Genomic DNA, 25,212 nt, shown 5'->3' with positions numbered 1-25,212 from the left:
CTGCCATGACCGAGTGACAGGATCCCAATAAGATCCAAGAGCCATATTGAAGGTTTAACGAGGGTGTCACTGCAGATAAACTTTATATTGTTAGGAGTCTTCATAGAGTTGCTTACAGCTGGATATGCTGTTCTTCTCCTAAACAAGCATGACAACTCTCTCATTCTCGCTCGCCCCGAAGGCGATATACCAACTACATGATGCTTTGATGTGTCTAGCAAAATTCGACGATAGTGTGGCAATAGAAGCTGAGATCGATCTGGTAAGCTTATGTTTTTAATTAAATAAGGCTGGAAATAAGCTAAAATGTTACCAAGCTCCGTTTAAGCGTGCTAAATTCATCCAAGACGGCCTACTCTGCGTTCGTCTTCGAGGCGGATGGCTTTTTCGAATCCTACTCTTTTGGTAGAGTGAGGAATGGCAGCTCCTCTAGAACTGCTCATCCGGAAAAGTTCAGCTGTCAGGTGTTGATCAAGGTGGGAACCTATGTACTATGTAGTCTCATCCTCTGGCTGACATACCATAGGCTCTCCTATCAGCCTTCAAAGGGAAGACGAGTGGACGTGATAAGGACACTTCTGTCGAACGGTGCGAGGTCGAGCTCCAAGAAGATCTAGATGAAAGCGAGTGCCGACTCATCATCAGATTAATATGTGGACTTGGTAAGGCTCCGACCAACCCAATACAAGCTCATCTGTGGCTCCAGCTTACAGTCCTCTCAGGCGTCATCAAGCTCTACAAGCTAACATATGAACCTGTCCATGTACAACATGCCATATTCGACAGATCCAAAGCGACAAACGAATGGAGCATCGAACCGAAGTATCTGAAGGAGATAACAGATCATTTCGGTCCCTCGGCAGAGCATCTAGATATCTACTCCGAGCAAGGCAAGGCCGTCTTCACCAGCTTTACCACGAAAAGCTCAGATGGAAAAGGTAATGCTACCCGCCCTTCTATGAGTTACCCCCATACTCACAGTCTGTTACAGAAATCCTTCGCCAGCCGGTGCACACCTCCGTAGCTATTGAGAAAAGGGACTTCGATTACTACTTAGCGGAAGACCATCTCCACGTGGCCATCCACATGAAGGACTTCAAGGCGGCAATAGCACATGCTGAGACAGCAAATGCAAAGATCACCGCCCGGTTCACCCGTCCATCTCGTCCCCTGCAATTCGCCTACGAATCCGAGGGCGTCAAAACCGAGTTCACGCTGATGACTAGAGGAGACTCACCCGGAGAGGACGCCCCAGGCTCATCTCGAGCAGCGCCCCAGTTATCCGCACGTCAAACCCCTGCCCCCGTGCAGATAAGCCAAAGAAACACGGCTCCAGAGACTGCACAAATGCCTCCTCCCCGCAGTCGGTCGATTCGGCCACTCACTGGGACTTCTACCCGGGCTTCGCAATCCAATAACGAGACCCGACAACCGCCGCCATCAATGGAGTTCGACAGTCTGTTTGTTCCAGCGGATGACGACAGGCAATGGGACGTGCCAAACGATGAGGATGAAGGTCCGGTCGAGGACGAGCTCGGTTGGGATGCAACTGGAGAGCAGGTATGGCTCAAACCATCATAGACTCAAAGCTATTACTGACAGACCCCAAAAGACAAGCACAGGCCCTGGGCTACGAGATATCGAACCCCGAATCGCACAGACGAGCCATGAGGAGGAAGAGATGGGCATTCCGCCTACTCAGCGCATGTCCCAGGTAAGTCGAGCGCACTCGCATCTATTGATCGTGCTGACAACCCGTAGCTGCACGGCCTTGGTCTCTTCGACTGAACAGCCACCCTACACCAGACCATGAAGAGAACCTCCCTCAGCATGAGTACTTCTACCTCAATCCCGAGTAATCACCCAACTCGTGGCGCAACCCGCACCGAGCCCGACAACTTCCCCCACCCCATCCGGCAAAGGTATCTGGCAACACCCCCCCTTCACATTCCCCTGAGCATCCGTAACAGGACCACAATTACCATGCTCTCCCCAACCACAAGCCACGACCGTCCTCCCATCAACAAGACCAAGCACATGTTCACTCCCCACAGCCAACCCCTTCACCACGCCCATCTCCCCCGGCGGCAACTGCCCCCGATCATCCCTCCCCCAACTCACCACCCTCCCATCAGAACAATGTACATAAACCCCATGCCAACTCATCTGTATACCCTGGAAACAGCCCACAGGCTCCTTCCCCCCAGACATAACTCCCCACTTATCCCCAGGCGACCCCAGCACAACAAACTGCCCCTTCTCTTTATCCCCAACCACAACCGTAAACTCCCTTCCACACGCTGCCCCCATCGCCCGAAACCCTATCTCCTCCTCGTCAATCCTAACAGGTTCCCAAGCAATCTTGATTTCTTTCCCCTTAGCACCTAACTGGCCTTTCCTCCCTCCTCCCCACCCATACACCTGGCCTCCCTCCAGCACAACAACCGTATGTCCCATCCCACTCGCTATACTGATGACTTTATCTTCGAACTCAATGCACCTAACCCCTTCTTTCACATTGGTCTTCCCCTCCCCAACCCCCAATTCCCCCCTCCCCCCAGTTCCTAGGACATACACTTTCCTCCCGGATACCAGGAACGTCGCTTCCCATGTAGCTGACACGTCTGTAAACCTGTCCTCCTCTCCCACATCACCATCACCATCACCATCACCATAGGAAGTATTAACAACAACCCGCCGAAACCTCACCACCTCCCCATCTCCATCCCCACTCCCAGAAGTTAATCTACCCCCGCCGCACCGCCCATCCTCATTACACCCCGCTGCATATACCCTCCCATCGGAGAACAAAACAAGGGTGTGGTTCCCGCCAGCTGCGATACGGGATATCGTTGGTGTGTTTGAGGCGGATGATGAGGAGGAGGAAGCGGTGGGGTGGTGTTGTTGTTGTTGTTGGTCATCATCGAAGAGACATTTCGTCGGGATGGAGACGTCTTCTGTGTGCGAGAGGCCGAGTTGGCCGGAGCCGTTGGAGCCAAAGGCGTAGAGGGGCATGATGATCCTCTTCTGTTTTTCTCGGTGGAGGTGGGGTTTTTTGTATCTGTGTCTGGGTCTGTATTGTGGGGATCAATTGGTGATGTCAAGATGGTTAGGTCTGGAGTGTTAGAGGAGGATTAAAGTAGATTGAGTGATTATATTGTAAAATAGGACATGATATGACAAGATTATGAAATATGCGTTTTAAAGGTGATGTGTTGATGTGAGGGGAAAGGGTCTGAAGTTACGACACCGCTTTTCTTATCGCCTGCCTATTTGGAGAATATGGTGGGATGCAACCCCCGGCAGAATGCATGTGTGCGGGGCGCGGCGCGGCGCGTTGCGTTGCGTTGCGCTGGCAGGGATCGGATGCATGGTTGGAGATCTTAGTAGGTGTCACGATCGTGATGTAGTACTAGTAATAGGCAGGTTACATGAGATACTACGCGTTGTACCATAGGAAATTCATGGGTGGGTGGATGAATATATGGATCATTGTTGTATGTGGAAAATCCCATATCATGCGCGAACCATCACTTCATGGGTATATATATTAATCAAGTCTATATACTAACGAGTACCATGTATGTACCTGGGTATTGAGTGCAAGACGAAAGGAATGAAGACATCTCTCGCTCGACAGCTGACAAGGAAAAAACAATGTACTAAGAATGCAAAAATGGAATGCGTGTCATCATCATCCAAAATCGGACGTGTCACATCCAATCAATCACACATGCTCGCTTTCCAAAATGAACACCCAAAACGAAAGAAAAGAAGAACGCCATTTATAGTTCGGACTTTTCGTTATATGACTCCGTAGACGAATCTTGCGCCGCGGGAGGCAGCGCGAAATTATCCGTCTTGGTGGCAGTCTGCTCCATCGGGCGGAACATGGGACTGGTGCGGTGGAAGTAGGCATGGACATGGCCCTCCAGGAGGGAGTCATCCGTGTCCTGCACGAAGTCCTCGCCCTTCTCGTTCTCGGAGATCTTGGCGGTCATGGCGGCCTCCCACTCGGCACGGTACTCCTCAACCTTGTGCTTGTAGTCGAGCTCAGCGTTGTAGTTCTTTCCGACGCCCGTCAAACGCTCCCAGAGGGAAAGGTGCTTGGAGTGAATAGCAGGGCCATGGTACTCCTGCTCGCGGCCGTCGCGGATGTACTGCCAGCGACGCTCCTGCTCCTTCAGATCAAGACCAGTGGTATCCGGCAGGAACAACAAAGTCAAGACCATACCACCAAGACCGAACCAAGGGACAACGTAGAACTTGGTCTGGGTGTCGATGTAGTTATACAAGACGGAAGCCAGGAGTGCACCACTCTTACCGCAAGCGGCGGAGAGACCGTGGGCTGTCGCACGAATGGGAGTCGGGAACACCTCAGCAGCCACCAGGAAAGTGACAGAGTTGGGTCCAAACTGGTTGAAGAAAGAACTCAAGAAGTACATCGCCTGGAAAGCGTGGATGTTCTCAGGCCGGGTGTAGTACTCATAGTGGAAAGCAGGGACGACGAAGAGGATGAAGCACATGAGGAAACCGATCATCTGCATCCACTTACGACCGTAGAGCTTGTTGTCGACAAGGAAAGAAGCACAGTAGTAACCAGCCAATGACACACCGATGTTGCACAAACTCCAAAGCCATGTTGGCATGATAGAGTTGCTTCCAGGGCTAAGCACCTTGATAAACTCGGAACTGAAAAGCTTGTTGCCGTAGAAGAAGACATCGTTGGCGAACCAGCCACCGGCAGTAGCGATAATGCGGAAACCGAAATAACGGAAAGTCAGCTTCAAGGAGTTGACATCGTATCCAGTAACAGAAGCCTTCTTCTTAGCCGCAGCAAGCTGCTTGCTAGCAGCCTTCATGTGGTAGGCACGGTAGTACACCAGCCACAAGGTGCCGACAGCGGGAATGGCGAAAGAAATGCGGTAGGTCCACTGGGTAGCTACTGAAGAGTAAGGCGGGTTACCGCTACCGTGGTGGAAGATGAGCAGCAGAATGATCAGGATGGCCTGGTTGAAGAATTGACCCCAACCCTGCATCAAGAAAGCACTGGTGACCTTGCGACCACGGTGGAGGCGGTCCTCCTTGGTCGAGACCTTTCCGGAGCCGACAGCGTTTTCCATACCGCTAGTGGCAGTCATGGGGTATTCACCACCAACACCAATGCCGTAGACGAACAATGACCAAGCGTAGCAAATGACCCAGCCGTTCTCGGTGACACCCCAAGCAGCGGTAAGCATCACCAAACCCAGCAACATGATTGCAGCGTCCTGAATAAGACCCCAGCGACGACCGAGCCTGATATCAATTAGCTATGATTGCCGCGATGCATTCTCTGGAATCGAGAACTTACCAGTCACCGACAATTCCGACCAAAATTTGGCCGAAGATGATACCGACAATCTCGAGATAGTCGACCGCGTTGATCCATTGTTTGTTGCAAATCGTATGATCATCCCAGCAGGACTTGAAAGAGGCCTCGAACAAGGGTTTGATGTTTCCGATGGAGAACAAAACGTAACTAAAGAGGGATAATGTGAGCACAACGCGTCTTCAGCCGGTGACTTAGACCAATACGTACCCCTCGAGACCCAGACCAGCACCAGGAAGAACCATATTTCGGAAATAGTACGAGATGGGCGAGAGAGGATCTTCCTTTGTCATCTGCCATATCGAACTGAGTTCCCGCTTGGCTTCTGCGGCGTCGTAGGAACCGACGAACTTGATCCGCTTCAGGAGCGGCAGGTCGGCCCAATATGTGCCATCGGGAGTATAGCTGTCGTCGGGGCGAATGAGGGCGTCAAAAGCGCCCTTCTCGTGAATATCCATATCCTCAAGAGGGTTATGGGTTCCCGACATGTCGGGCCCATGAGGAGCGCGTAGGCCGAAGTCCGTCATGGTGGCGTCGTCGAAGGACCAGTCGAAAAGTGGTCCGACAGTCCGGGAAATTGACGACAAAGAGGGGTGGACGCGAGAAAGCTTGAGACGTCCGTTGAGGGTATTCTCCTAAGAGAGGAGAGGAGGAGGACGAGAGAGCAAGCTCGGATTGAACGTGATGAAGGCGTCACACACGATGCGGGCCAAGTCGGACAACGGCCAGCCGTCGAAACTTATATTCGGAGGGTGACGGCAAAAGGAAAATCTCTGGGCAGGCGTGGACCAGAACCAGCCCACCAGCGTGCTCCAGGCACATGTCCGAATGGTGGAACGTGATAAGCCAAAAGCAGGTCTGGGTAGTGGAGAAGATCCAACGTACTACTTAGTGTGGCGGGTTCCACTGGGCCTCCGGAGTCGAGGCTGCCGTGTCAGTGGTGAATGGCAGGCAACTCTGCCCCATTTTGCCCAGAACAACCTTCTGGTGCAGGGCCAAGCAACCCTAGAAGCGGGTGAAACTTCCCACGAGCCTCGAAAGCATAATTTTATTTTCGCTTTTTTTTTTTCTTATTACTCTGTGTGTGCCGGGGTTCTGTTCATTCTCACAACAGCCCAACACAACAGCACACTGGGGGGATGGTAATACTGCAGAACGCAGAGGTAAGCTTCGTCTTCTTCAGGGTCTGAACACCCACCACGAGCACAACATCATTCTGTCTCCCCTTACTTGCAGTATTGGAGATGGATCTCGTGGTTTATTGCCTAATTGACATTAGTCCATGACCGTATCTCCAATGGATACAGCACTTTTCTAAAGCAACCCACATCGGGTCGAGTGGCGGCGGAACTAAAGTAGAAGAGATACTTTAGTTTTAGTGCGATGATTAATGGTTAAGTCGGCGGGGATCTTCCGGACGCGAACGTGTGCCGCCGACCAATCAACGGCGCACGTGGTGGCAGAATCTCCTCGAATCCCGCCGGATCGTCTGATACCGCCTTCTAGAATAAAAGACCCTCATCCCCACCCGCACCAATCAGAGGACAGCTGGTCTGCATTCGGTTGACGGGGTGGCAGCAAACGCATAAGCGGGCATAAGCTGGTCTTTCTCTCCACGCTGGCTGGCTACCCGGAAGGGAAGGAGGCCAAGTGAGCATTGCGGTCACAGCCAACAACTCATTCAATTTCTACGCTACACACGGCTAATCCTGCGGAGAAACCGCTTTGCTTCATGATCATGCGGTGGGGGAAACTTTTGTTGGCTGACATGGAGAAGGAGGGGCTCCTATCATTGACGGTTGAGAACCTCACACGACCACTAGCTACCACGCACGTCCCCATTTGGCCGCTTTCTCCCCATACTTACCACAAAGTTCGTTGACTTGTCAGCCTCTCCCTTGCATAATCTTGATGCTGACAGATCTCTCGAGTCAATTTGCATAGTATCGCAAATCTTGTTTCACCCGTTTTCGAACTGACACTTAAGGGGGAAGGGATGCTCCAGTCGACACAGCCTCACAATGTATTATTGTGACGGACGGACGGTCGTCTGTCATGGCCGATCTAAATACCACCTACGTACCCTTGCTGAATGTTGGTGCGGCAGAGAAATGGAGGATGCATATCGATTCCTAGTCTACTAGCCGATCTCCTAAGATTAGTTGCTCAAAACCGAGGGGATCTTGGCGCTTAGACGCAACCATCAGCCAGTGGGAGTGCGTGTAGCGATCACGTTGCGGGACACCGTGCTGTTGCTTGTCGATAACGACCGGCCCGGTGTTGCCAACCTACCACATCTCTAAGAAACTCTAATCAGCGCCTACTCTGGTACCCGGGCATACTCGTCACCAATCTGTCAACTTCCACTGTATGCCGGATAGTGGCTCCATATGGTCCAGGCGTGTCAGTGGTGGACGGACGTGTCGGATGGTATCCCACATGGTCGCTGAATATGCCGTATCTATCCCTTGCGGGAATGATCTCTGGTACGTGGCTGTATGTCGACCACGAGAAACGTGTGTCATTTTTGCTCCCGGACACTGACGGGCTGCTATGGCTGACTGCTGGTCAGATCACCTCCTTTCATCTGCTGTGTTCCAGCGGACATATCCGATGCCAGCTCGTGTGTTGCTCCCAGGCAACGATGCTAGATACCACCGAGTCAAGGTGTCTGTCACTCGGCCCCGGACTTTCCTACTCGGGATGTTGCTACTGTGTTCAGGGGAGCCAATGACATTCGAGCATCGAGCCCGTGCCTGCTTGGAGTCTTCTCGATGGCAGCAGCATCCCATATACTACCTGCAGTCCTCCTACGTACTATTTCTCTTGTCTTGGCACGACATCACTGCATCGTATCCTGAGGCTTGCGAAATAGTTTTGCTGATCCAAATCAGAGGCTGCCCCTGATTCTATTGATCCTGCAATCTCTGCTCGTCTGGGTTGCCTCTAGCTACTGCAGGGTCCGTTGGTGGCGCTCATGTTGACCGATTGCCGTGATCCTTCCTCATCAAGCGTTGGCGAAGCAAGCTAGGAGCCACGATTGGCCACGATGGTGCGCCGAGACACCCAGGTTTGATTCAAGGCCTCATCCGGTTCGTCGACCCAATCTACCCATTGCGAGACCCCTTATCGAGGACGCGCGGAATGGTGGTCAGACACTGCCCCTTTTGTCAGAGCGGTCAATGTACTCCAGATGCCAGTCAAATGACGCAGCTCTCAGCCTTTCTCTTAGCGGATCTAGCCTGGAACACGAAAGCTTGAGCGAGTAGCTCATGGTATCCTGAACTGACCCCTCGCTGGATTTCAGTACTGAGGCATCAAGTAGATAGGTAGCATGAAGCAGTTGCTGAAGGCACTTTGATCTATCCCTAGCTACGATACCTGACATCAGACTCATGTTGGTCAGCCTGCATATGGATTAGATCCTTGCTAGCCTTCTGGCTCATTCTACGGGTCTTCTTGCGCTCTTCCGAGAACCGCGTGTGCATAATGGGACCATGGATGCAGGTAAATATGCCAATGGTGCATCTACTACTGCGCACTTATCTTGCACTAAGCCTGGTGCCGGGCACTGCAAAGCAACCTACATTGACCTCGAGCCCCTCGCCTAATGCAAGGTAGCCCTATTGGACATCTCAGCTACGGACACGCTGTTTCCTGGTCTCTCTTAGTGGCATCCCACGCCCGAATCAACCAGCTGACTCTGAAGGTTTGCCTTGATCCTGTCAATTGCCTTGTTAATCGCAATGTACCGAGCCAGCCGCTTCCGAATGGAGGTAGGATTTCTCTTACGTTAACAAGCATTAACAAGCACCAACAAGAACAGAGTAGAAGTGTCCCTTGCATGAGCGGCTCTGGTCGCTGTGTTTGGTCATTCGACTCGAGTCAAATTTGCCTATCTTTTACTGCGGCTTTTGCGGAATTTGTGTTTGCCAGAGTCAGGGCAATGCGCTCACGCAGAGTACAATCCTGCCGGCCGGCCGCACAGCTGCCTAAACGGGATTCCAGGTGCTTATGGCTGTGTTTAGTATCCAGTGCGATATGGCTATCAATTTGCTTCTGATTATTGTCTAGGCTTACTGTGTAAGTTATAATTCAGCAGACTAAACTAACAGAGCATTCCATCGCAAACCCGAAACAACGGGCGTACCACCCCTGCGACCAATAGCTCAATTCCATGCAGTGAGGTGCGCCTTTGACTAGACTGCCATCAACCCGGACGCTGTTTTCGAATGCTGCCGTGCAGCTTCTGATTTCCTCCTCATTTGCCTCGAAGAAGACATCGTTTTCCACGAGTGCGAACATAACGGGTGCTGCGACATGTTTCGCCCAACTGTCGCGCCATGTGGGAAGCCAAATAGTTGGATACTGCTGTAACTCCACCACAGGTGTTGCTGTATTCAGGCGGTCACTGTGAGCCAGAACCTCTGGGCTACAGGTCCCTGGCTTAAACATCATTTCATCCTTGACATCCACAGGCATCGCAACATGATCCGAGCCGACCTTCTCATACACTGGTGGAGGAGAATTGTTCGCCGATGGAGACGCCTTGTCACCCATGCCACTTACAATCAAACCTCCGAGCGGATATCGCGGCTTCTCATCCTGTGCATGCATCGCTGCAGCGACGATGCCTCCCATTACACCAAGGCTATGGCACAGAAGGACAATGCAATTGCACCCGTTGCCGAATTCAGACCATAATTCAGGGAGGATATGCCTATGCAAGCAGCGCCCAGTTTCTTGATTGAAGTTCGATCCCTCCGGGACGGGCAGAAAGGAGCTAGTTCCACCAACGCAGGGTCGGTCAATAGATACGAACGGGATGCCGAAAGCAATACTTGCTCTGGAGGCGGAATAGTCTGGCGTGGCATCAAAATAATGGCAGTCGTAAGTCCCGCCGTGCAAGGCGACAATCAATGGACGATGGCGAGGAGATGCGGCTGGATCTGGGATCGAGTGTATGCCCGTCACCGTGGCATTGCTCGGTAGGACGATTGTGAACGACTGCATTGCAGGCTATACCGGTAGACGACGCGTTATGTTGAATGCAAGAATGGCGAAATATACACAGGCCCAGGGTAATGTGCTTAAACCAATATTGGGCCCGATTACAACTTGACTACAGTTCTGCGAGAAGTTTTCTTCCTAATATACCCAGGACTATGCACGCGCAACTTCCCTTGCCTGGTCAACCTGATCAGGTGCCGCGGGACCCGACCGGGTGGGTCAGATCTTTTCTATTACAGGAACGGTATGCATACTACCAAGATATCTATCCTCCAATTGCCTCATCTACATCGGCAATCAAGGGTCTACAATTATTTGATCTTCCGTAAAGTGTATGCTCGAGTAGCCGGATTTGTGGCGAAGACCCACCCGATTCGGGTATAGGCCTTAACTCCGGGCGCGTCCGTCGGGTGATATTTTCGTTGCACGGAGATATGAATGAATGGATTACAGTGGGGAGGGTAGGAAAATTCATTCTGTGGGCGAGGTAAGGGGTCGTGGAGTCGATGCTGATATTCATCTGGTGGCAGGAGTATTGGAAACAAGCGGAGTGCCATCTTTATATATATTTCTGTTCGGATGATAATAATTACTAGCAGGAAGGATGATTAATATGGTGATAACATGATGTCGGGTCATGGTTACTATTTAGTACCCAGGCTGCATACAATAGGTTTCAGACATAATAGAATTAGAGTTCTTCAATCAACTAGATAGGAGCTGATGGGATAAGATAAGAGATTATCAGATGCCATACCCGGAATTTTTTCTGCAGTGCCCCAGCAATCACTTCAAATCTCTCGAAATGTCACTACACCCATTGAATACCCTCCTGCGCCTTCAATCCACACCCTTCCCCAAGCAATATACCCCTTCACCTACTCTTTCCTATTGAATTCATTGATTCACCCATGTAGCTCTGATCCGGGCTATATAAACCCCACCTCTCCCTGTGGACCACAACTTCTTTCCTTCCTTTCTAGTCCTCCTTCTTCATCAGCATTGGACCTGGCTTTCTTATGATATCTTCTGTTATATATAATAGCTATCTCATATAACGGGGTACTTCGCCAATACCATCATAAACCACACATCGTTCCATAAGAACTTATAATACGATATCAATAAGATTAACCCTACCAGCTAAAACCACGACAGACACGCTAAAAATCCTAGTGGTACTCGGATTCTGAGTACTACAAGGACGAAACTTCCAGAGAGTAATACTCCTCAAACCCACCTACCATCGAAAAACATCTGGTAAATATGCCCACTCAGAATGCATCAGCGCTCTTTTTTCCCAGCAATGTACAAACGAGGTCAACCATTCAGACAGATCGAAGCACAGCTCTCACCAAAGTTTCATCTATCATCTACCTGGAGTGAGAGCGACCAGTGCCGACCTGGGCCATTTGGATAAAAGATGCAAGGGAGTAAAACATAAGCAATATTGAAAGAAAAGGTCCGACGATGGGAAAAGGGCATAGAAGTGGTCGACCCACAAAACATATCAGCTACAGAGGCAACTCTCTTTATCAGGCCGATGTCTTCGTTGAGAATCAGCGGCACAAGTGGCTCTGTACGAGATTCAGCATGGGGTGCCTTAGCCCCGTGCTACACTTCTTACACCCCAGACTTCATTTGCAGAGGACGGAATAAGCCTGATGATAGCCCGTACAAAGGCGATGATTCGAAATCGATATTCATAAGCGTACAGCTTTCCGGAATGGCTACCAGAAAGTTGCGTTATCTGCTGATAACTGCAATGCTCGCCGTATAGGCGAATAGCTTGGTACGCTACGTCCTCCCATCGAAGACGGGATTCACAATTCGCACTGATACAGTACGGATGGACGTGGGGTTACATGCTTATCGAATAAGTTCTATAGTGAAAAATCGGAAGGAGTAATGCTCATACGAAAATGAAGCCTTGATCCGAACTTGTCTAGTCGCAACCCTAGGGAGATGTATTGCTCGAATCACATACTGACTGTATGGAAACGATACTACCAGTTCCAGCAAGTTTCAGTACATCGACTTTCCGAAGCTAGGCTAGCCTGTGTGTTCAGACCCGAGATGGAGTACAAACTCTAAGTCTGGAAGTACACACCGAAGACGTTTTATTTAGGGATGAGATGGACCAGGAAGCCTTCCGCACGTGGTTGGTGACCTATGTCAATCCAAACGGGGGATTAAGAACTATCTCAAAAGTCTGCCGAAGCTGAGAGGGGGTTCAACAAACACCTTTGGAAGTATACGGATGCTACGTTTCGACCAACTGCCGATGTAACAATGATTGAAATCGGGAAGTATATACTAATTAAGAGGAATGCCTCGTGAAAACACAGGAAGCCTCCTTAAGGGAAGGAGACACAGTGTTGGTCCATGCACTAACCCCTCAAAAACACCGAGTCATAATCTCACAGATCCTAACACCTTTACAGGATGCTGCAAAGAGTAAGGGCCTGCTCAATAGATGAGCTGCGATAGGCAAATAGCGAGAGGACGAATCCAACGGGACGACTCTTAGAATACATGCCAGAAATTGGAGTCATGGCGGCCCTCGAGGTTCTTAACAATGCCATGCCACATCGCCATGGCTTTAGTTGGTGAGGTGTCATGGAGAAGTATGGTTTCACAAGCACAGTTGCGGTCTTGATCGAATATAGGGGCTTGAAAGCAGCTTACTTAGATACAATGGGGAGTCCACAGAAAGAATCTTGGTGGTGGGAAAACCTAATCGAAAGACTAACAGCCAGGAAGTGTCAATATGGACAATATTCTGATCCACAGACTGTCGATGATTGAATGGGCCCGTTTGACCAGTGCATCTGCAATTTGAAAAATGGCTAAGATGCCCATGCAAAACCGACATATCAACGAAAAGACAGGTTACGCATTCTGGCATAGAAGAGCCAGTATGTAACTGAGAAAATACAATAATCGTCGAAGCTCAAGCGGAAGACAGGCTAGGGAACAACCAAGCTCTGGAATAAAGTAAAGAGACAGACTCTCATCCCATATCAGGTAGTGGAAAACATTCATTTCTGAGCAAATGACGGAAAGCATGCAGTCAAGAAAGGCTTTCTCAGACTATATAAGTGAGTCGCGGCTTGCTATTGACTATCACTGGATATGACCAACAAAGTTATGAATGACAAGGACAAATCCTAGCTGACTTTTGAATTGCTGAGGACGATCCTGGCCAGAATGAAGCCCTAATTAGGTATCAGCTGGATGCCATCTTTCTCACAATTCTAGCCGTCAATAAGTGGGTGGTACCTCGTCGGCTAGCCACAACTCTTCGTCCTCTCTGCAGGGGTTGTCTAAGTCGGTACACCTTTCATTTGAGAAGTTAAATAGATCTACGATGAGAGAAAATACTTCCTACAGGGCCACACCGATTACTCTTTGGGGCACAAAGATGCCAATTTAGCAGACTAATACCATCATTGTGGAAGCCAAGGCGGTTGAAAAAATGGACTGGCCTCGACATATGGGAAGTATTAATGCTATTGCGCAAATATACAATACTACTTACTTGAGTTATAGTCTTGTTACATAATGGGACTTATCAGTCAAGCATAATGAAACGCCATGCAAAGAGGCCAGTCGTGCCTAGCTATGGTGTAGCAACTGACAGCAACGACTGGGTCTATCTAAAGATAGACCAGGAGTTGATAGAATCTTCCATCGAGACTCTGCTGAATCTGAGCCCTGAGGTTGTCACTCGCCTCTGGGACCATCAAAAACGGTTGAATAACAGCGAAGTTCAGGTTGATTATACAAACGAGGAACTCGCAATTATTACCATCACCAATCTAGACTATCCCCGCATCCCGAGGATAGTCCAGAGTTGCTCATCAAGATTCTGGCAAAGAACCGTCATTTGAAAACTTTGGCTGATCTGGACCGAGAAGAGGACAGAAGGCGCCATCCTAGCAGACTCTGTAGGCCTGGGCAAGTCTATAGCAAGCCGGCGAGACCGAGTATACCAACCAACCTTGATTGGGTTCCTCCACACCTTCTCCATAAAACAATGGTCCCGAAAAGGATGCATCCATATAACAACGGATGTCCATAGTCGACCAGCTCGATTTAGCATTGGTATATGTCGTAGGTAGTGCATACAGGACAAGTACCAGTTGCTGATAGAGACAAAACGAAGTGATTTCCACCGCCACTTGCACTTCACATGTCACATCACTGAACTCCCAGGGGATGAGGGACTGAAGGTGTTCAAAAACTTTTATGGGATTCCATAAGCACGCAGGATAGTCCGAAGGCTAGTGGATCAAGATGGAAAGGATATATTGATAGACTGAAATGGGGGATGTATATTAAATATGCATAGACTAAAACTACACACTATTCCGGATCCTGTCGTTACCGTCCAGGCTTTCAGATGTGCGATTCTGATCAAATCAAGTAGCAGCGAATGTCTGGCTTCCATAAAGACCTGTAGGCTTATATGCGCCTTGCTGATGGGGTGGAAAGTCACACGAGACTGCAGGAGGACAAGATACCTGCCACTGAGTAGGGGAGTGTTCTTGTAGGTCTTGCGTTGCTAGACATCTTGCCGTGAAGTGTTACGTCTGTCATTCCTGGTGGTGACTCAGAAGACGAACATGCCTCGACCACTTCCTCAGAGAGTAGTATCGTTATGAATCTGCAGACGTACATTAAGCAGAGCGTAACCACCACTAGCTTTTACAAAGCAACCGAACCAATGATCATACTTGCTTGGGTTCGATCTGCTCAGCTTCTTGATAGATAGATAGAGACAGAATATTGCCATATGCATTCAGTCTCAGACCAATATACCAATAACGCGCGGATCAGCGAGACAACAGAAGATTTTGATCTTTCTTCTAGCCAGTCTCGGTAACATGTCATTAGAGCTTGATCACGTCCCTGGCGCAAGTTCCTCCTCCCTGAGAAGATCAAGACGTTCGGTCTCGTCCTGTCTCGCCTGATCCCTAAAGCTGCGAGTCTACTCCATTGAAACGCTCCATGAGAATGGCTCTTAAACAGCACTTCTGAAGGTTCAGGCCAATTTCATCAGAATGTTAGCTGGTTATCAGATTCTCTTGCTTTGCTGGATGTTAACACGTGGTACCGGACAGCTAGAATAGCGAACAGTAGCAACCGATCACTCAATCATATATAATCCTTTCCTGCCCCGAATATATACTCCAGTTCTTCACTTGTCACTTTTGCGAGTGTCCTCCCGCTTCTAGGCCCAGGTGGGTATGTGGAATTCAGATGAGATATTCGGTTTTAATTTGGTAAGATATCCAAAAGAAGAATCCACTTCTCTTTCGAAGTTGATCCATTAAATCTACGGAAAGATTTCAGACGAGCCATATATCGATAGACATCATCTGTTAATTCATTCCCATACCTTTTGCCTTCCCCTTTAATCAAGAGGTATTAACTGCTATTATTCCCCAGTGGAAGAGCCAATTTGTATGTTGCACAACCCTTTGGACACATAATTAGCCTAGCAAAACTAGTACTTAGGTCTGGGGAGAGCTTGGTTCAAGACAGGAATTAAATTGCTGACTGCAGAGCAATCTTTCGTCCTCAGAACCGGCTGAGGCGTCCGCATACCTCCGAGATATTGATCGCTTTCGATGATATCTTCGGTAGTTATTTGCTAAAACCCCGTAGGATCTATTCGTTATACCTCCCTTTAGAAAACCCGGAAAGACTTGTACGGATCGGACAGATTGGATTCTAGCCCGCTTCCCCAACCTTTCCTCCTTTTTTCCATTGCGAGGTAGCCTCGGTATGACTTCAAATACAAACCTATCCGTGTGGAGGTCAACTCCACAGACGATGCATGGTACCACCTCCCTGAGGAAATATAAGTTTCCATTCCTTGCTGTCGTATGTTCGGACAGACGTTTGATAGCGGCTCATTCTCGCTGTGCAGGTGTGTGTATTGCAGCGTGAGCAAGTTCAATGTAATGCACCGGGTGGGTGCGGAGATGCTTCATTAGTAGTATGTTTAATATTTTAGGTAGTATAGATATTATCTTTGCTTTGGATGGAAGACTCGGATCTTGGAACGTAGATTGTGTATAAGTATTGATATTTCCATTATGTTCGATGGAGGGTATTCTTCATCATGGGAATCTGTATAGATATTGAGGTATAGATATGGTTTGAGAGGAAGATAGAGAAGATGGAGGCTAGCAGGCAGGCAGGAAGGGGGTTTATATAGTAGAGGGAGGTGGTCATCTCAGGTAATGATGGCAAGTAAGTGAGTGGCTATAGCGAATAGAGTGGAATGAGGATGGTGAAGAGGATTTGGTTGAATGTAGTAGTATTCGAGTGAAGGGGATGATACTATAGGGTATATGATGGTATTGACGTTGAAGTATTCAATGAAGTGGTATAGGGCTCCTTGTTTGCTCTAAAGACGTGGTTGGAATTCCTGTAAGACTTGGCTGGTATTTGCACCACTATCGAATGCTGATGCACGCAAATCCTATTGTGACTTGTGGGTAGTCTATCAATCTACGTTACCTATAAGCAGCACGTTGCAACGAGACATCAACCCCATTCATGACTACGCGCTATAGATCTTGGATATCATACGCATAGAGGTATATATAATAAAGGCACAAAAAGCATGACCAAAACGAAACAGGGCAGAGCCTAAATGGTTGGTTGGGAAGTATCCATCCCAGGCAAAAGGCAAATATGCGATTGCAATGATCACTTCAAAACCGACATCTGTAGCAAGAAAAACACCTTCGTACACCATCGTTTCACTTGGTATCATATCTGGAATGTATGAACGCAAAATTTCCCATCTTCCACGGTTTGGTATCTCATATAAAACCTTCCCAAGGGCACACACATTTGGCACCTACACCCCCCGGCTGAAAACGACCAAGCACAAAAAGATCACAACGAACATCTCGCAAGAATGAAAACCAGGGGTAGAGGGGAGAATATGGCAGGGAAGGAAAGGATCACAACGCTAATGCCTTTCTCGTATTCTTCTTCCCTCTATTGCTTTTTTTTGCATCTTTTCTTTCACTTCCTGACGTCTTATTTGACTTGCACTCTGTGGTATCAAAATAAATCCGAAACACGAATCGCTGACAACAAATCAAAACGAAAAACAGAAACTAAACGATGAAAAAAAAAAAAAAACAGAAGTCTCTTGGGGTATACTGCTGCAAATTGACATTGATTTTAACGCGGTGGCCCGATTGGGGCCGGGTATCCAGAAGTAGAATTGGAAGTACTAGGACGACCACTGTCAAAAGAAGCGCGCGGGTCATGCTTGGGAGTCATGTCCCCTGGCGCGGTACCGAATGGAAATTTGGTGTCAAAGCGCGCGGGCCAGCCATTGCTGCTGCTGTGGCTGTGAGAACTTCCGAGGACAGGCACGTCGTCCTCGGCAAGGTTCACGCCAGAATCATTCCATGGGTTGCGGTAGCCACTGTCTCGAGACTCCATGGAGACCAGTGACGCCTTCGAGGCGTTACTGGACGCATGCTTGAAGAAGGATCCGGGAGAGGCCGAGTGATTCTTGCGGCCAATGAACGAAGAAAAGGAAGAGATGCTGCCGGGCTTCCGCAGTCTCTCGAAGATGGACCCGCGCTCGCTGGTCTCATCCGAGAAACTGGGGCGAGTGGGGGAGTCGGTGACAATGGGAGCGGGCGCATGCTGCAGCAACTTGGAGTCGAAGAAGGGGAGAGACTCCTCGAAAGAGTCCGACTTGGGGCGAGGAATAGCTCCCTTGACCGTAGTCGCGTCGAGGCCGTGAGCGACCAATCGAGAGATCAGGAAGTCAATGGCATCCTTGAGTCCGCCGGCATTGTTGCGAGTATATCCGAGCACAACCCGGTCTTCCGGCCCGAAGACGGGAGAAGAAGAGCCACTCTCCGAAGCCGAGGCCGGAGGGTCCGAACTAGTATCGACGGTGGTATCGACCTCGTATTGGTCCTTGAGCTTGGCACACACGTCGTCGTGGAACTCGGTCGACTTGAAATACTCGCGCAGCTGGGCAGAGCTCTGGAAGAGTAGCTCGTGGCTCTCCGGAACCATTCCCTGCGAAGGTTAGAACTGATGATATCCATGATGAGCAGTTTACTTACCAGCAAGGCGTCAACGGCCTGTGGGACCTGGTACTCGGGTCCGGAAATAGTCACGACGTCACTGGCAAGTTCGGTACTAGGGAACTCGATCTTGCAGTTCCACTTCTTCTCGAGCTCATCGATTTCAGAGATGCGCGCGAGTAGTTCACGGTGATACAACCGGTTGATGACGACACGTTCAGAGACATACTCGGCGTCCTATCCAATTAGCAACGAATTTCAACCCGGGAATGGCGAACTTACGACTTTCTCGACCATGTCCATGATCTCCTGCTTGACCAGGTCCAGGCTCTGGGCATTACGCGCAGGGGTCCGACAAATGACATTGTCAACCTTGATGTCGTCCTCCTCTTTGCCCATGCCGCCACGGTCCATGGCGTTGGAGAACTTGACAAACACCGAGTATTTCTTCATGATGCGCTGGATGTGCTGGCCGCCAATGCCGATAATGCGCTTGTGGTACTGGTCTGGCACGTGGAACGAGATCGACGCCGGCATTTCCTGTTCAACAAGATCCAAGCCATTCTTGGTAGACTCGTACTGGTTTCCACACACGTCAATGTAGAAGTTGTACTCGTTGAAACCATCGAAGATGATTTGCACGTTGCCTGCATCCGTTAGTACGTGACTCATGTAGCGATTGAAATAAACTCACTCTGGCCCATGATCTTGTTGATCTTGCCGTTCTTCTTGCCGCTGACGAATTCCTTGTGCTCGTTGGCGAGTTCAATCTTCACGCGCATCTGGTACTGGCTGCGCTGCACAAACGGGATCTGGTTGATCACCATCATCGCCGCCTTGACCGCGTCATCCGAGCCATTGATGGTGAACGTCAGGTTGTCAAAGCTAACTTCAGCGCCCGAGTTGCTGCAGATGTCAGAGAGCATGGTGCGGACGTCTGCGGGAGACGGCGCCCGGAAACCCCCTTGCGACGGGTCGGGCATGATGATCCACCACGACGCACTGTAGAATTGACCAGCCTGCAAACGTTAGTCAGACACGACGCCGCTTGGGATGAAGTACAGTGTCACATACCAAAGCCATGATCTCCCGCACGGTGCGCTCGACGTGCAACACTTCGGTGCCCTGAATACGAACCAGACCCCGCTGCGTACCGAGCTGAGGAAAGAGGACGTAAGAGCCGTTCATCTCCATCACCTTGCGGACCTTGTCCAGACGGTCGAGCAGAATGTTGTCGATCTTGTTCGAGTTGACAATGACATCCTTGACGTAGATCTTCACGCCCATCACAAGTTCCTGAAGCTTTTGCTTCGCACGTGCAATCTGCTCCTGCGTATCACCGGTGATGTAGACCTCGTTCTCGCTGCGACGGTGAGCACCCGGCGGCGTGTAGCCGAAGATGCGGGGGAACGGCGGCGGGAAGTAAATGGCCGTGCCAGTGGCAGCCTCGATCAGCTTGATGTTCTTGCGAGTACGGCCGCAGACCAAGGTGTGCATGGTCAGCTCCAGCTTCACAGCGTCCACGTGACGTTTGAGCTAGTAACAGTTAGTTTGCCGGACGTTGATCGGTCGGAAGAGAAAGAACCCACAATCTGATCGATCATAATCAAGACCCTGGTCTTGGCATGCTCAGCGCTCTCCATATCGCCGTAGATGGACACCCGGAAGCGTTGATCCAGCCCATTGTCTGAGGCGTATCCATAAGAAGACACCACCGCACTATCCGTGTCACGGATTTTGGGGCTCAGGAGGAAGATGTCCGTGCCCGTATAAGCCGCCAGCGTATCCAAATGCTCCAAGACGCTCGCTCGGATATTCTTGGTGGTTCCATCCACGATCAGGTGCATGTCCACGTCCACGGTCGCACATCGCTATAACATAACCCGTTAGCGGATGAAACGGATCCCAGGCACCAGAGTATGAAAAGTCGAGATATCAACATACCAACAAAATGGGGGTCTCGTTCAACACCCTAGCTCGCATCTTCCGTACCGTCTCTCCATCACCCGTGATGCAGACGTTGGTCGCCAAACCCTGAGGGCGCCGTTGTAGCGAAGGGACAGTCTTGGGCTCCGACGAGGTCACAGCCGCCTCGACCCTCCCGTTACTGCTTTCGGTGATTTGTCGACACAATCTCCGCAAGGCGTCGACATTGCTCGCGTGAACGGGAAGCTGGTGGACGGGGGTGCCTTCGGGAGTGCCCTCGGGGAAGGTCCAGCGTTGAAGGGCGCCAGGGCTCGCATGCAGGACATCGTCAACGTCGGGACCGGCGAGAGTCGAGGAGAAGGGCACGTTAAACGAGAGATTGACGGTCGGGTCGATTCCAGTCGGAGGAGTCATGGGCGGCGCGCCATGCGGTCGACGGAGGGAGTGAGAAGTCATGTCGGTATGCGGTCGAGACATGCCAAAAGTGGGCGTCATACGCTCCCAGCCATGACGGGCTTGGCCCGTGAAATTGGAGATCTTGTGCATGACAAGGGGAGGTCGAGTCTCTAGCCCCTTGAACAAGTCGAGGGGAGAGAAGGGTGTGGAAGACCGGAGGGGAGGGAATGGCGAACGGGTGGGCGAGGAGGGGGAGGAAGAAGCGGAGGATGAGAGTAGACGGACGGGATTGGAGAGAGAAAAGGTGACAGTCGAGGGCTGCAGTCGCCGTTCCCGACAGGAAGTGGGCGCGCAGATGGAGAGGAGAAAGTGGCCGTTGGTGGAGGGTGACTGGCCACCGACGGGGGTGGGATCGGAATGGGAGGGAAAAGGATGAATCACAATTCAGGTTCTAACAACCAAAACGGGTATCAAGCAAGAAGGGAGGGGGAGGTGCACAGATGAAGAAGAAAGAAAGCAGATTGGAAGGAAACGAAGAGGGAGGGGGAGGGCGCGGAAGTGGGAAAGAAAAAAAAGGCAGGACTAAGGAAGGAAAAAGGAAAAAGAAAAAAATAAGGGAAGAAGGAAATAAATCCAAGGCAAAAAAAATAAAAGGAAGAGGAAGAGGAAGTGGAAGGGGAAAACGAGAATGGGATGATGGATCAACAAAACGGCGTTGGGTCTGTTGGCAGCACCAGCAGCAAAAAGCTTTAGACTGGATTTGGGGGAGGGGAGGAGGAGAATGGAAGGAAGAGAGGGAAAAGGTAGGGAAGAGCAAGAAAGAGAGATGATGGAAAGGGAATGGATGGAATTCCTCTGGCCGAATTCAGGCAAGCAACAGAGCCAGTCAGCGCCTCTTTTCAGCTGCTTTGGTGTGGATGGATGACTGACTTTTGGAGGGGCGGAGAGAAGAGCAGCAGAAGAGCTGAGCAACAAGTCAGTCAAGAGTCAAGCGTCAGAAGTGGGAATTTCCCTTTTCTTCACACCTTCTTTTCTTTCTCTCTAATTTTCCCCAGGCACCGATCTCAAAGGGACTCGACCTCGAGGAGCTTACTACTAGTCAAGTTACCAGCTTATACTGACATACCGTTGGGGAAAGTCAAGTTACACATGAATTCTGTTCATAATCTTTACCTATTTAGATCCAGTTGAGCACTATGTTAATAATCACTATAGACATCAAATTTCTATCTATTCTTCTCACAATGTATCCCATCCCACCTTCTTCTCATCGTTCAATTCCCATGATGATGATGGTCACTCCCCTTCGAATCCTCAGGCGGGAAGGGCGGGTACTCAGCCCAGTGTCTAGGCCCAATGTTTGTATCGTCTGGGCCAAAGTACCACTCGAAACCTGGTGTGGCCATTCCTGCTGCTTGCTGCTACTGCTGCCAGTGCCAGTGCCACAACTCTCTCCCTCTCCCCTCGCTCTGATCACTTGCTAACTAACTATTCTTATGATTTTCCCAGCTTACGCGATTTAGTTAGTTAACCACAAAGTAGTTAGGTTAGTTAATTAGTTAGTAGTAGGCCGGGTTTATCGCCTGAATCTCGACCTCCTTAGGGTCCGTCCCTCCTCCCCCCTCCAATCATCATTTCCAGAAAAGAATGACTCCTTTCATCATCCACCCGCCAACATACTTTTGGTAGCACTAGTTCTAGTATCTGAGGTGACCTGACTGACTGGCCTTGGAATTCCACTCGGAAACTCTCTTGACTACCTTTACTACTGGGCCTGTCGTCCATTTCTCGTCATCACCATGGGGAAAAAAGTAAACTCAATTCTGGCCCAGAAACTCTCTCTCTCTCTCACACACACACACTCTCTCTCTCTTTTTATCTCGAGTCAGATACTTTATAAAAATGATACATAAAGTTATCCATTCCTTTAATTACCTCTCTAATTCTTCCAAACACAGCAACCCCTACTAGCAGACGGGGGAGGGAGGGATGAGGGAGGGGGGATATTCCACTCCTCAACCTCGATTGCGTTCATCCTAGTCGTCCCTGCACGGCTCCACCCGGCTTTGCCCGTTTCAGGTCTGCAAGCGAGAAATCCCGGTCCCGTCTTGTAGATCACGTGTGTGTTGTCATCACGCTGTATTCCTCTTACTGTATTTAGTTACACAGTACTCATGCCTCAGGCTCAATAATAGCCTCCCCAAGGAGATAACTTACGTAGCTACAACAATTCCACACATCAATGCAACTGCCGCTGCAGCTGCATCTGCATCTGCAAGTTATCAATCAATCATGTATCCCCGGTTTGTGTCGGACACACACACACACACACACCAGCTCGGAAGCTCCAGGAAAGCAAGCTGTTTGCCATCCACAGCTCGACACCTGTAGGTACCGGGGCAAAAGCAGCCAGCGCGCCATACCCATCCACTCCTCATGATTGGTTGTGGCTATCTTGAAAGGGTATTGTTCCACCAGGTAAGGTACATCATCACTTTGTATTTTCTCCCGGGGAACTCGGGAGGGCAGGAAGAAAGATAGTAAGGTAGGATGCCTGGGAATCGAGGGAGAGAGAGAGGGGGTGTGGCCCGGTTGGCTGGCTGGCTGGCTGGCTGGCTCCCCATTTGCCACTGGCGTCGTCCTTCGTCTGTCTGTCTTGTCTATCCATACCATTCCAGTCAGACCGGCTTGGGGATACCTTATACCTCGATGGGTGCTATGGAGACGGATGGAATTTTACTACCTATTCCTACCCAGCTATAGCATATACGAGAAGACTAAGACAGATATCCATATACAGTAGGGATGAAAATAGATAGTAAAGTAACTAGTCATGTGCCAACCTACCCAACCTGACATACAGACAACAGCCACCCAACACAGACCCCAAACTGAACTAACCAGTTAAGTCTGATAAACAGAACAGACATACACATAACACAAGTGAAACGAATCAAGTAAGACCCCGAAATCCTGAGACAAGTGATAAACCCACCTTGCGTCACCGTGTATCATGACTTGGACCTTTTCCCTCTTTTTTTCTTTTTTTTTTCCTCCTCCGCCCGGGACTGAGTACTAAGTATCCCATCGATCGATATCATCCATGGCAAGGGGAAATTTCCCTGTGTCACAGTCAAGCTTGGGCTAGTTATCGTGATCACGATAATTCTTACTTTCACCTTTTAGCACTATCTAAGGTAAGTATCTATCTAGTAGTGTCTAGCCTACCCGGGGACACACCCAATGGTAGAATATTTCTGGATCCGTGGACCAACAGCCACTCTTCCATCGCTCCGTGTGTGTCGGAGGAATTGGGGATGATCAACGTTTGATGTTAAGGTTTGGGTTATACAATTGTATTACGGTTGTCTTGAATTGCTTGCATCACTTTGTAATGGCTCTGGATATATAAGACTACAATATATGGAGTCTATGATGATAACGTAGACAGAATAATGTATTATCCATCCCCTCAGGTACTATTTACACAAGTACCTACAGTAAGTATCTATGATGCCAATAATAAAAAAGTCCCAAGTAAGACAAAAAGACAGACAGACAGATACCGGACGTAAGGATACATCCTTTTCTGTCCTGTTCTAACAACTGCCTGCAGCAACCCACCGTTGATCACTGATGTAACCACTTCACCATAACCCACACAGCCCACAACCCACCACAATAATGGCATGACAATGTACACTATATCTATCTCAATATGAAGATTACCGCTAATTGGAAAAACATATTGTTGTGATGATCAAGTTAGGTGGAAGGTGATGTAAAAGAGAGTAAAAAGATCATCCAACGATCGAGGAGAGATATATTTCGTCGACGTCATCTATCGGCGACATGGGATGTGGGTCTGGATATCACCGTCATTTCATGGTAAGAAGTTACTTACTTGCTTTACTTGTTTAGTACTTTGTAAGTTACTTTACATATCGACATTGCATGTAGTACTTTTGGGTATGTATATGTGCTCTGAGAATAGTAGGTACTAGTAAGTGGTGTGTTGTTCATTCTATGGTTCCATATTAAGGAGCTACTTACTAGGTAACATTACATACTAGATTACATATAATGCCATAGCCAACATCATCAGGGATAATCAGCAGCAGCAGCAGGGATTAAAACCAAACAGACTAAACAGAACAAAAGCAAGCGCCAAAAAGTACTTTAAACCCTTATCCATCCAACAACTGTACTCTGTATACACCTTCGTGCTGTTACTACTGCGTACTCTAGTCTAACGAAGAACTGATATAAAGACTAACACTTACCTTACACAGCATAGACTAGACTAACTCTACCCTACTTACTACCGATCGATCCCTTAACTCTTAGCGACTCAACTAAACGAAACTACCTTAAAACTGGCAACTACTTTAGTCAACCTCTTAGTTAACACAGTTTCCACCTAACTAA

At 49.4% G+C, this 25,212-nt stretch overlaps 9 protein-coding genes across 9 annotated transcripts; 4 read left to right on the top strand and 5 right to left on the bottom strand.

The window, feature by feature from the left end:
• Positions 1-148: 148 nt before the first annotated feature.
• Positions 149-1,788, top strand: BO85DRAFT_368300 (putative DNA repair protein rad9; the record flags this gene model as incomplete). The annotated part of the gene is made up of 7 exons (XM_025655861.1): positions 149-262; positions 318-476; positions 527-662; positions 723-938; positions 992-1,560; positions 1,613-1,714; positions 1,762-1,788. 7 exons carry the CDS (start codon positions 149-151, stop codon positions 1,786-1,788), a joined length of 1,323 nt encoding a protein of 440 aa, XP_025517564.1.
• On the bottom strand, positions 1,542-3,207 carry BO85DRAFT_467365 (alpha-tubulin suppressor protein Aats1). The gene has a single exon (XM_025662184.1). It carries the CDS (start codon positions 3,013-3,015, stop codon positions 1,846-1,848), a length of 1,170 nt encoding a protein of 389 aa, XP_025517563.1. The 5' UTR covers positions 3,016-3,207; the 3' UTR covers positions 1,542-1,845.
• Positions 3,208-3,669: 462 nt separating this feature from the next.
• On the bottom strand, positions 3,670-6,048 carry BO85DRAFT_247139 (putative MFS phosphate transporter). Its single transcript, XM_025654901.1, has 3 exons — positions 5,582-6,048; positions 5,354-5,521; positions 3,670-5,298 (listed from the first exon to the last, which is right to left on the bottom strand). The coding sequence occupies exons 1-3, from the start codon at positions 5,896-5,898 to the stop codon at positions 3,786-3,788; spliced, it is 1,998 nt and encodes a 665-aa protein (XP_025517562.1). The 5' UTR covers positions 5,899-6,048; the 3' UTR covers positions 3,670-3,785.
• Positions 6,049-6,639, top strand: BO85DRAFT_247153 (uncharacterized protein). The gene has a single exon (XM_025654902.1). It carries the CDS (start codon positions 6,200-6,202, stop codon positions 6,515-6,517), a length of 318 nt encoding a protein of 105 aa, XP_025517561.1. The 5' UTR covers positions 6,049-6,199; the 3' UTR covers positions 6,518-6,639.
• A 2,811-nt stretch (positions 6,640-9,450) lies between these two features.
• Positions 9,451-10,515, bottom strand: BO85DRAFT_247093 (uncharacterized protein). The gene has a single exon (XM_025654900.1). The coding sequence runs from the start codon at positions 10,382-10,384 to the stop codon at positions 9,467-9,469; it is 918 nt and encodes a 305-aa protein (XP_025517560.1). The 5' UTR covers positions 10,385-10,515; the 3' UTR covers positions 9,451-9,466.
• A 3,344-nt stretch (positions 10,516-13,859) lies between these two features.
• BO85DRAFT_436591 (uncharacterized protein) lies at positions 13,860-14,274 on the top strand (the record flags this gene model as incomplete). The annotated part of the gene is made up of 2 exons (XM_025658580.1): positions 13,860-13,884; positions 13,934-14,274. 2 exons carry the CDS (start codon positions 13,860-13,862, stop codon positions 14,272-14,274), a joined length of 366 nt encoding a protein of 121 aa, XP_025517559.1.
• A 3,185-nt stretch (positions 14,275-17,459) lies between these two features.
• BO85DRAFT_247029 (KH domain protein) lies at positions 17,460-21,279 on the bottom strand. The gene is made up of 7 exons (XM_025654897.1): positions 20,407-21,279; positions 20,052-20,333; positions 19,537-19,998; positions 19,157-19,481; positions 18,745-19,109; positions 18,502-18,699; positions 17,460-18,454 (listed from the first exon to the last, which is right to left on the bottom strand). The coding sequence occupies exons 1-7, from the start codon at positions 20,932-20,934 to the stop codon at positions 17,594-17,596; spliced, it is 3,021 nt and encodes a 1,006-aa protein (XP_025517558.1). The 5' UTR covers positions 20,935-21,279; the 3' UTR covers positions 17,460-17,593.
• BO85DRAFT_247065 (uncharacterized protein) lies at positions 21,110-21,739 on the top strand. The gene has a single exon (XM_025654898.1). The coding sequence runs from the start codon at positions 21,285-21,287 to the stop codon at positions 21,612-21,614; it is 330 nt and encodes a 109-aa protein (XP_025517557.1). The 5' UTR covers positions 21,110-21,284; the 3' UTR covers positions 21,615-21,739.
• Positions 21,740-22,734: 995 nt separating this feature from the next.
• BO85DRAFT_247082 (uncharacterized protein) lies at positions 22,735-23,621 on the bottom strand. The gene is made up of 3 exons (XM_025654899.1): positions 23,109-23,621; positions 23,002-23,056; positions 22,735-22,921 (listed from the first exon to the last, which is right to left on the bottom strand). Exons 1-3 carry the CDS (start codon positions 23,455-23,457, stop codon positions 22,900-22,902), a joined length of 426 nt encoding a protein of 141 aa, XP_025517556.1. The 5' UTR covers positions 23,458-23,621; the 3' UTR covers positions 22,735-22,899.
• Positions 23,622-25,212: the final 1,591 nt, after the last annotated feature.

The sequence above is a fragment of the Aspergillus piperis genome (genome assembly GCF_003184755.1).
Source record: "Aspergillus piperis CBS 112811 unplaced genomic scaffold BO85scaffold_5, whole genome shotgun sequence".
NCBI classification, from domain to species: Eukaryota; Fungi; Ascomycota; class Eurotiomycetes; order Eurotiales; family Aspergillaceae; genus Aspergillus; species Aspergillus piperis.
Note: the sequence above shows the minus strand (reverse complement) of the source record. Positions and strands in the feature narration are given on the sequence as shown.

What these genes read in the sequence shown, in the direction of transcription:
- BO85DRAFT_247029 (XM_025654897.1), bottom strand. Translation starts at nt 20,934, where the DNA reads ATGCACAAGATCTCCAATTTCACGGGCCAAGCCCGTCATGGCTGGGAG. An exon ending in TGCGGGAGATCATGGCTTTG is followed by an intron (nt 19,482 to 19,536) that starts GTATGTGACACT and finishes TAACGTTTGCAG; the next exon opens with GCTGGTCAATTCTACAGTGC. An exon ending in AGGCCGTTGACGCCTTGCTG is followed by an intron (nt 18,455 to 18,501) that starts GTAAGTAAACTG and finishes TAACCTTCGCAG; the next exon opens with GGAATGGTTCCGGAGAGCCA.
- BO85DRAFT_247153 (XM_025654902.1), top strand. Translation starts at nt 6,200, where the DNA reads ATGGTGGAACGTGATAAGCCAAAAGCAGGTCTGGGTAGTGGAGAAGAT.
- BO85DRAFT_247093 (XM_025654900.1), bottom strand. Translation starts at nt 10,384, where the DNA reads ATGCAGTCGTTCACAATCGTCCTACCGAGCAATGCCACGGTGACGGGC.
- BO85DRAFT_247139 (XM_025654901.1), bottom strand. Translation starts at nt 5,898, where the DNA reads ATGACGGACTTCGGCCTACGCGCTCCTCATGGGCCCGACATGTCGGGA. An exon ending in GCTGGTCTGGGTCTCGAGGG is followed by an intron (nt 5,522 to 5,581) that starts GTACGTATTGGT and finishes ATCCCTCTTTAG; the next exon opens with TTACGTTTTGTTCTCCATCG. An exon ending in GTCGGAATTGTCGGTGACTG is followed by an intron (nt 5,299 to 5,353) that starts GTAAGTTCTCGA and finishes AATTGATATCAG; the next exon opens with GCTCGGTCGTCGCTGGGGTC.
- BO85DRAFT_247065 (XM_025654898.1), top strand. Translation starts at nt 21,285, where the DNA reads ATGAAGAAGAAAGAAAGCAGATTGGAAGGAAACGAAGAGGGAGGGGGA.
- BO85DRAFT_467365 (XM_025662184.1), bottom strand. Translation starts at nt 3,015, where the DNA reads ATGCCCCTCTACGCCTTTGGCTCCAACGGCTCCGGCCAACTCGGCCTC.
- BO85DRAFT_247082 (XM_025654899.1), bottom strand. Translation starts at nt 23,457, where the DNA reads ATGGTATGGATAGACAAGACAGACAGACGAAGGACGACGCCAGTGGCA. An exon ending in TTCCGAGCTGGTGTGTGTGT is followed by an intron (nt 23,057 to 23,108) that starts GTGTGTGTGTCC and finishes GATAACTTGCAG; the next exon opens with ATGCAGATGCAGCTGCAGCG. An exon ending in TGTGGAATTGTTGTAGCTAC is followed by an intron (nt 22,922 to 23,001) that starts GTAAGTTATCTC and finishes AGAGGAATACAG; the next exon opens with CGTGATGACAACACACACGT.